A 9,700-nucleotide genomic window follows, 5' to 3' on the forward strand; every position below is an offset into this window, starting at 1 on the left:
TATACTAGTTTATTTGTTCTAACTGTGGATGTTAAATTATGAGCAATCAATAATCTATACCTACCATGTATCACAAAATATACCATAAAAAAGTGATTACTTACAGTGTTTTTAGAATACCAGATCTGATCAGCAAAAACCAAGATCACCAACTGTCAATACTGAATTGGATCTGCTTATTCAGCCAATCTGATCTCAATTCCTTAAACTGTGAATTTTACAATCATCTGCTAGGCCATGTTGGTGACTTCTGTGACCAGGAGAAAAAGAAAGGCCTATGTTTTGGGTTTGGGACAGGAAGATATCCTATAGAATCCTTGAGATCATAATTCGATTTTTTAAAGTGGACAAGATTTCTTGACAGAACTGCATGCTTGAAAGAAAGAAAGACACAAAAACAGTTACCGATAATAAATCTTAAAAGGTGAAAAAATGAACATATTTCATGAGAGTTCTCTTACAAACAAACTGGTTTCAAGCAAAAATAATTTTGGCCCTAGCATAAGAAAAACAAAAGGCACTATTAGATGTTCAGCTGGAAACTGAACCACACAGATAGATGACTCAACAATTGCTACAAATACATGGCCTTAATCAGAAATCTAGTCGCCGAAGTCGATATAGAAAGCACCAAATCAGCATAGAGGTGAACCAGGTTAATTTACCCAGGCAATTCATCCACACAAATCTTTCTCGATGTTCAATGCAGTAGCCCAAATTCACCAGCTTCAATACTGACAAGGAAATAGAGCATATGGAATTCCGCTTGATTGATGTTTCTATCGCTTTACTGCCTTGGATCTGCTGACAACATCACTATTCACGCCTCATGTAGAAATCTCATTTATCCCGGAGTTCTTTATATAACTGGTACCTAACCCTGAACTCCCACTTTTAATGTTTAACGATGGAAAAGAGAACTCTGCATTGTAAGACAGAAACAGCTACTGTTTCTAAAATGCTCCATTACCAGTTCTCCTCCTTCAGCTTCTTCTGGACCATCATCTGTGGGTACTTCACACTCAGCCAATTTTTGATAGAAGCACTCCTGGGAATCATTTGATGACTTGTCTCCATCTTTGTCTTCATCTCCAGTACTGCAACTACTAGTTGAAAAATCATCAGTATCTGAATTTGGTCCCCTCAATTCCAAGATTGGGTCCATCCTTCGTTGACTGTAGACAATATGTTGCTCAGTTGAACACACTGAGAAGGGCAAGCTTCCTAATGCTAAAGCCTCTTCACGTTCCCTTAGTGCTTTTATGATTAAGGTCTTGAGCAAGTTCATTACTTGAACAGCATGCATAAGAGCTGTCAACGGATCAGACATCTGATAAAGGGCAAAAAACTTATTTGGTACAGTGTGGAAGATGAGTAATAAGTTATCAAGCTGAGGATCTAAAAACAGGCGATCTTAAGTCTGTCGAAGTTGATTTACTTACCCGTGTCATATTTGGAGCAAAGACCATTGCAATGTTTCTAGCATTCATTTTGTTGAATTCCTTTTTTTCAACTACATCAGCCATAAGATTAACTGCCCAGTTAAGAAGTGCAGCCTGAGTTGGCATGAGCTGTTTCGTCAACTCCACCAAGTCCTCCTCTGTGTTGCACTGAAGGACTTGTTCTGCAGCAAGGTCGTCAAGAACTCCCTCTGGGAGCTCTCTAAACCAGGTCTTGATTAGCCCTGCTAAACAGTGAATGTCAATGAGCTCTGGTACAATACCTCTGTTCAGCGTGTCTTTAACATGATCCTCGTGGCTCTTATCTGCAGTTAACCTGAATATCCCTTCTGCCTAAGGAGCAATACAGAAAAACCAATGAGAACAAATTCTTTGCAACCAAATTTATTCTCCTGTTGAAGTTAATCAAGAAAGATTTACGTGTCTGTACCTTTAGACCTCCTTGTGAGTATAACTGTTCCTGCATTAGCAAGAGAATTATGGGCACACTGTTTCCTCTAGAATCATAAGAGCACTGCAAGGATTCTGTTGAGATGCCAAATGCAGTAGCACTACACCAAAACATACACAAGGTGAGAAAGATGGTAATCAATCTCTCACAATGCGAGGAGTCCACGGTGAAAGGAAAATAAAAATCCTGAAAATATAAGTTGCAACAGGCCATCTAATTATGCATCAATCCTATGGAGTCCAGCAGATAGCAGAGACGCCCTCTCTTCTTAATCTCAGAGAGGAATGTGTGTGTAGCGGGGAGGGTATGTGTTTGGGAGAACTGGAAAGAAACCCATTTATGAAAACTGAAGTGGGACTGACAATAGAGACATGAACAGCAAATCATGGATCAAAACTTTGTTTTGTATAACAATGAGGCGTTGCTCTGGAAATTAAAATCTTCATTGCCCAATTTATTTGCACTAAGCTGTGAATGGTACTGCATCGCATTCTATTATCCATCAATGAAGAATTGGAGCTACCGTATAATCGATTTTGTAGTCAAAGCATAAGTCAATGACAAACAGAAAATTTCTCCTTGTGTGGACAAAGAAATGTTATAAGCTAGCCAAAAAATGAATTTAAGATAACTAATGGCATCACAACAGAGCAATTCCCATCAAATGGCAAGAAAAACTATGAATTAGGCAAACTTTTAGGAGGATAAAATATTCCAAGAATTAGTCTTCGAAATTGTGTTCGATGATGAAATTGCATATGAAAAAAAATAAGCAATTTCCTCCTGTTAAGCAATTATTTGGCAACTTTTCATTAGTAATAACCACCAAACCGTATTACAGAGAACCTACTGAAGCATATCTGTGAATGGTTGGTGGGTGGAAAGAGATACCCAAAACAAATCTTTGAGTGTCTGTGAGTAACCATGAGAGAGAAGAAGAAGAAGAAGAAGAACCTGGCGCTGGGCACTGAAGAAGGGATTTGCAAGTGGAGCTCAAGGGGCAGACCGAGGAAGCCACTGAAGCGGTCGAAGGTGACATGGGTGATATGGCGAACGTTGGTAGGGGGCCCAATCTCCATATGATGGACGGTAGCGTTAGAAACGGGATCTTCATGGCGATAGATATGGCAAGCAACCATAGATCTCTTCAATAATGCTGCAAGAAATGTGAAAAAGGTAGAGAGAGAATGACTTGGCTTCTCTTGGGCTGATTTTGTTCTCTTCCTACTACCTGCATAGCATTCTCCTCTGCAACTAAGACTTCTCACAACCATCACGCCACGGTCATCTCAGAGATTGCTTTTACTTCTCTTCCCACCTTCATCATAGCAATCTCCTCTGCAACTAACACTTCTCACAAGTCTGGTCATCTCTCGCTGTCTTTTTGGCTCCCTCTTGTAGTTTTAGATCGAAACAGATTCAAAAACAGAAGCAGTTGTCCGTTGCTGGGTTTGTCTGTTCTTCCCGCACTTGTGGACTTTGAAAGGAATTCTCGAATGGTTTCAAAATTTTATCCATTCAAGAGAGCTGATCAGTAAAACCGAAATTACCCTTGTAGTTCCTCAGAATTACATTTGTACCACACTCCCATTACTACTACAGGTCTACCACACCAACCTCCTTCAAAAGGGCTCCTCCATCACGTTTTAGTAGGGTCGCCCTTCAATACTGCACAATTAATGCACAACATTGAACTGTCTACAGTCGAGATTCAAAATTGTGATCGAGATTGAATATCGACCGTTTTGCATTTGTTTTTTTGTTCAGTCGGTGTAGTTCAAAAAGTTCAACACACAAAAAATGAGTGGTCCACTCAAATTTTGATCATCACTATTTGTAGCTTAGTGCTGTGCATTAATTACGCAGCATTGAATTTAAACGTCTTTTCTATTTTATTATGAAAACTCTTAAACCATTATTGGTCTTTGAATAGAAAAGAGGGGGAGGGGAAGGACAAAACATTATTGATCATGTGAATTTTGTTAGAAAAATTAACTAACAAAATTCACATGATTAGTTACTTTGAAGTTTTTCTTTACAAAATAGTCACTCAATATTTCAATTAACAAAATTAAGTAAAATTGAGTTTGAATTTACAAAAAAAAGCTAACTAAAATAGTGATTTTTCAATCCTTTGGATATTTTTAACCTTAAAATTGATCAAACCAACACGGGGATGAAAATCCACTCTTTTGGTTAATTTTGTAAATTCAAATTCAATTTTAGCTAGTTTTATTAATTGAAACATTGAGTGACTCATCTTATAATAAAAAATCTAAAATTAACTAATCATGTAATTTTCCTCTTTTTTACTGGAAATAAAACGTCGCAGGATGGGTGCAAACCCAAGACCTCCCCATGGGAGTCTGAGCTTTTAACCGCTCTACTAACTCACCATTGACATAATTTTTCATTTTTCTTTGTGCCCGTCAGCCCATTGGATATCGTGTGTGGTTTCGGTTTTGCCGTGTCGCCAATCTCGGCAATGGGAAAGGATAAGATAGTAATTAAATGGATCTAATTAAAAAATAAATAAATAAATAAAAACTATAACAACTAATCCACAAAAGTGAAACCTGAAAACATACTAAACTAATAAAACTTTATTTTATGAATCTAAAATGCCTAATCGCCCTTAGTCCTAACATTTCAGGGTAGTGTATAACCCAATAGATTTGGTAGCACTTGCTCCTTCCTCAATTTTTTAAAATTTCTTCCTTTCTTTTCCCAATTTTTTGAAATCTCCATGCTGACCCTCTTTCTATGTATAAAATATTAATACTTGACCCCCAATTTAGGAAAATTTTTACTAGTAAAAACGATGGATGTGTAAAAAAGTCATTAATCTTGACTCTACCCCTAATTACACATTAATGAGAATCAATTCCAATGGTGAGTTTATATCCTCCTTAGAATTACTAGTTTTTGTGGACAAGTCCTTGTACATCACATCATCAATTTGAACTTTCACATTAAACCTTGTTTTAATGGACATCTTGCCACCTTTTACAACAACAAATCTTATAAATAACAATGATGTGTCATAAAAGTTTGGCCGCAAGTCTTTTGTGTGTGGTCCCCATTTTAGCCCACCGGTGGGAACATATGACCACTGAAAACCCAAAAAACATAAAAACCCTTCTTCCCCATTTGATGAAGTTTCAATATGATTTATATGTGAATGTACTTCTATCACAGTGATAGCAGCTTTTTATGTAGAGACAATAAGACCAAGAAAATCTTGGATTCATGTACATTCCAGAACACACATATTCCCAAAAAAAATTAGTTAACTTATAGAGCCTAACTAGTGATCCTATTCCATTTATTCAGACCTTCATTATACAATTAAGAAAAATAAACCATCTTAATGTAGTCTGACTTGGATGCTTCTCTTGGTATCAAACTAGCTGTAAATAGATCTTAACCAAAAAAGATTAGCTGTATAGGGACCCGCTTAATTTGCATTTTTCTTTGCTTAACCACTTCAATGAAGATTTTGCACAGGAAGACAACACATGGAGTGTTAGTGATTATCCATATAAAAGGTCTCAGCACCACTGAACATTGCAAAATCCTTCAGAGAGAGACACAGAGAGAGAGAGAGAAAAAGTGAGAACTGAAGGCCATTTTCTTATTTCCCTTATTCTGAAAGATGAGGATCAAGATCAAAATCAAGCTTAAGCTCCACTTCTGGGTCTATGTTGTTTCCTTAATAGTTATTGTAGGAAGTTGCCATGCAGGTGATTTGAAGAAGCATTTCTACAAGAAGAGTTGTCCACTTGCAGAGGAGATTGTCAGGAACATTATATGGAAGCATGTAGCCAGCAATTCAGTATTGCCACCAAAGTTGCTGAGAATGCATTTCCATGATTGCTTCGTTCGGGTAAAGATTCAAACCCTTGAACTGTACTGTTTGTTCTATTCTGCTATTATGAATCAACATTGTAGCAACTAGCAATGCATGCGGATGTTTCCATTTCACTGTTGTAGTTGATCATGAAGTCCTCTGTTTCCTGGGTTTGGTTTCTCTCTGCACTCAAACAAACGAAAAATAGACTTAAATTTGAAGTAGTTAGTCAGTCAATCCAGCTTCAATAGTACACTTTAGTTAGTCAATCAATCCAGCTTCAATAGTACACCTTAGATCAAATTTAAAAGGGTTTAATTGATTCATATAAATTGCTTGGTTGGTCTAAAATCTTAATCAGGGTTGTGATGCATCAATCTTGTTGGACTCCACTTCAAACAACAAAGCTGAAAAGGACGCACCTCCAAACATCTCTATTGCTGGTTTTGATGTTCTTGAAGAAGTGAAGACCCAGCTGGAGAAGACTTGCCCTGGTGTAGTTTCTTGTGCTGATATCCTTACTTTAGCTGCTAGAGATGCTGTTTCTTTCCAGGTAAGATAGTTTGAGTACAAGTTATTATTAAACTCATAAGGAAAACTTTTCATTCATTCTTTCTTTCTTTTTTTTGAACTTCTCATTGGTGGTTGGGAGTGACTGATTTTTTTAATCAATCCTTAATGAATTTGGTAATGCAAAAGTGAAAAAGATTGAGAAATACAGCTATGTGCTTTGATTCTCCAAAACTTAGTCTCACCCAACTGGCAATCTGATCACTTGGTGTGTGTGTGTGCATTTGCAGTACCAGAGACCAATGTGGGAAGTGCTTACTGGTAGAAAAGATGGAAAAATTTCAAGTGCATCAGAAGCCCTTGCCAACATACCTTCACCTTTCTTCAACTTCACCACTCTTAAGCAAATATTTGCTAGCAGAGGCCTCAATGTTAAAGATCTTGTAGTTCTATCAGGTATCATGAAAGCAAACTATTTGGAATTTATCTGACAAATCTACTAGTGAAGACATGAAAATTTTCTTTCAAGGATTGGCTTTAATAGGAATTTTTGTTTTTTAAGGTGCACATACTATTGGGAAGACCCACTGCAATCTCTTCAGCAACAGAATTTACAATTTCACAGGGAAGGGAGATGTGGATCCTTCATTGAACTTGACCTATGCTGCTTTCTTGAAAGCAAAATGTAAAGGCTTATCAGACACCAAAACAACAGTAGAATTGGACCCTCAGAGCTCTCTGTCCTTTGACAACCATTACTTCTTCAACTTGAAGCTTCAACAAGGTCTCTTTACATCTGATGCCTCACTCTTAACTGAAAAGAGCCCAGCGAAAATAGTAGACGAGATGCTCGTCGACGGAAAATTCTTCACAGAGTTCGGTCAATCAATGAAGAGGATGGGTGCAATTGGGATCCTAACAGGAAGTTCTGGAGATATCAGGAAAAAATGCAACCTTGTGAACTCTTAAAGAGTCTTTTTAAGTACTTGTATTGGAGATATTCAAATGGTTGGTTACCTAAAAAGGGTTTTCATATTTATTTCAAAGGATTTTGTTTGTTTTTTGGTAAAATTTATTTCAGAAGATTTGATGTGTATGTAAACTATATAAGATGGTGAATATTTAATATGAATGTATACCAGTTCTCCCATCCATTGATGAGACAATACTGTGGATGAAGAGGATTTCAGTGTGGTGAAGAAAAACTTAATTTTTTTTAATTATTAAGAATTGGAAATTAGATTGAAATTCACCTGAATCAATTTAGGAATTGGACATTTAAGTTACTTTGTGGTGAAAATTGATGGTCTATTCAGGTCATTCTTAAGTTCACAAATTTGGTTTTGGGTCATCTTCTTGGATCTAGAATGCACCTTTATATATCATCCGATAGCTAGGTTGAGACCACACATTTTTGTATAAAAATATACATGGGAAAATTTTATGATTAATTATTTTTATGTTTTGCTTTTTAAAAGTAGTAAATGTCCCAAAATAACAAAACTAGTTAAAACTGATGTTGGATTTATAAAACTAATCAAAACAGTGATTTTTCATTGTATTTTGTTTTTTTTTACCTATAAAATTAACCATATTGGTACATTGGACAATCATAATGAAGGAATGAAAAAAAAAAAAAAAAGCGAAGAAGTTGGAGATTAGGAAGAAGATGATGGTTTCTAAAAAGTTGGATAAACTAGTTTTTGGAGTAAAAATGTCCATTATTATTTTATTAGTTTTGCAAGCCCAAAGTCAATTTTAGAGATGAAAAATAATTGTTTGGTTAGTTTTGTAAACCCAAGGTTAGTTTCGTAAATTGAATCATTGAGTGATTACTTTTGTAAAGAAAAATTTAAAGTAATTAATCATGTAATTTTCTTATAGTAAAGGGTTGGGATCTACGGGGGGTTGGGATAGGAATAATTACTAATAAGGCGTTAAACTAGTGTCCCATATAATATAGCCCTTTTTTTTTTGGTAATTACTATTGTCCCATGTAACACTATTTTCTCTCCTAGACTTTTTTGAATTACTAGTCCAATTTTGAACTTTTCCTTTAATTAGTGATGCCCCTTACCACTTAAATTCGATTAGTTAAGTGATGATGTAAGTAACGATCATGGGGTGAAAGTTCTATAGCGAATCGGCAATACCTAGTGAACTTTCACCAAAATATCGGCATCGAAACGAGTGAAGAGAGAAGGGATGAGAGGAAGTAGATCGGCTTCATCTTTAAGGGAGAAATGATTTCGGCTTTAACCTTCAACATAAAGCCAATGACGGCAAACAAGAGAGCAACGTTTCCGGTCAAGAGATCCAAGGTACTAGAAGATGTAAGCCAAGCACTCATCGGGGAGATCAAAGACGTAGGTAGACATCAAAGAGAGAACGGAATCGAATCTGCTCTGAATGAGATTTTGCTTAGGGTTTGTGGATTTGCTGTCGGCGAGGTTTAATGGCGATGAAGTTAAAGCAATCGACAACGACTGTCCCATCCAATCGAAAATCAAAGCAATGACGACAATGAGAAGAGCAATCAGCGGTTGTGCTTCCGTGTTCTTCCTTTCATTTTATCTCAAATATTCGACACTATCGCCGATATCTTGCCCGGTTCGCGGTTTGCTCTTAGTTTCGGTTAGCCATGAATCGAAACCACCGAAATTCGGCGATATTTCGCCAAATTTCGGCAATATTGCATATCATGGTAATGTTTTTTTTTAAGAACCTAAAGTATGATGAAAGCGGTTGAAGAATCGCCCCTCGTTGTTGTATCTATACTCCTTCAGCTAAACATACAAAAGTAATTTCTTTAGGGTTTTGCCCTCGTTTGTGCCCGGTTCTGTGTCTTCCCCCAGTCGTCTCCCCCTTTGGTTGCCCCCGGTTACTCGGTGTATCGGTTTGTTCGCTTAACAAAATAACAGGGAGAGAGGGGGGGAGGAGAGAGGGGGGGGGGAGGTTCGGTGTCGAATGAACAAGTGATATATTAGCCCCAGGGGGGTGGGGGTATGCCCTCTCTCTTTAGGGGTCCTTTCACTGCTCTCTTCGGGGTCTCCGCTCCCTATGGAGAGTGCCTCTCAAATAGGGCCTATGCTGGGCCCGTCTTGTATTAATATTAATATATATCTATATAATCATGGTAGGGTCACAACAAGGTTTGGGCCCAGTTCGCATCGTCGCACAGGGTTCGAATCTTAACTCAAATTAATATTATATAGGCCCTTACTATATATAAACGATATAATCAACTCCTCTCAACCCGTTGGGATTTGGGACTAATAACCTGGATAAGACAAGTTAAAACATACATTTATATAAAATAATATTAATAAGTTTTAAACATATTTACAACAAAGTAACCCTAAGATTTTATATTACATATTTGCACTCATATTAAATTAAACATTACTCTTAACAATTAAGGAAAATTAT

At 36.9% G+C, this 9,700-nt stretch overlaps 1 protein-coding gene and 1 pseudogene across 2 annotated transcripts; one reads left to right on the forward strand and one right to left on the reverse strand.

The window, feature by feature from the left end:
• Positions 1 to 57: 57 nt before the first annotated feature.
• Positions 58 to 3,375, reverse strand: LOC149019358 (rho GTPase-activating protein 5-like; annotated as a pseudogene). The gene is made up of 4 exons (XR_016173054.1): positions 2,866 to 3,375; positions 1,891 to 2,011; positions 1,443 to 1,793; positions 58 to 1,330 (listed from the first exon to the last, which is right to left on the reverse strand). The product of XR_016173054.1 is annotated as a rho GTPase-activating protein 5-like (transcript).
• Positions 3,376 to 5,503: 2,128 nt separating this feature from the next.
• Positions 5,504 to 7,411, forward strand: LOC149019359 (peroxidase 24-like). Its single transcript, XM_089151016.1, has 4 exons — positions 5,504 to 5,797; positions 6,123 to 6,314; positions 6,562 to 6,727; positions 6,834 to 7,411. Exons 1-4 carry the CDS (start codon positions 5,567 to 5,569, stop codon positions 7,238 to 7,240), a joined length of 996 nt encoding a protein of 331 aa, XP_089007142.1. The 5' UTR covers positions 5,504 to 5,566; the 3' UTR covers positions 7,241 to 7,411.
• The last annotated feature ends 2,289 nt before the right edge of the window (positions 7,412 to 9,700 follow it).

This window comes from Hakea prostrata, chromosome 4, assembly GCF_041222555.1.
Source record: "Hakea prostrata isolate BN-2017 chromosome 4, UWA_Hpros_2, whole genome shotgun sequence".
Classification (NCBI taxonomy): Eukaryota; Viridiplantae; Streptophyta; class Magnoliopsida; order Proteales; family Proteaceae; genus Hakea; species Hakea prostrata.

Coding starts and splice junctions, on each gene's coding strand:
- LOC149019359 (XM_089151016.1), top strand. CDS start 5,567: ATGAGGATCAAGATCAAAATCAAGCTTAAGCTCCACTTCTGGGTCTAT. Junction 5,798..6,122: donor TCCATGATTGCTTCGTTCGG/GTAAAGATTCAA, acceptor AATCTTAATCAG/GGTTGTGATGCATCAATCTT. Junction 6,315..6,561: donor GAGATGCTGTTTCTTTCCAG/GTAAGATAGTTT, acceptor GTGCATTTGCAG/TACCAGAGACCAATGTGGGA.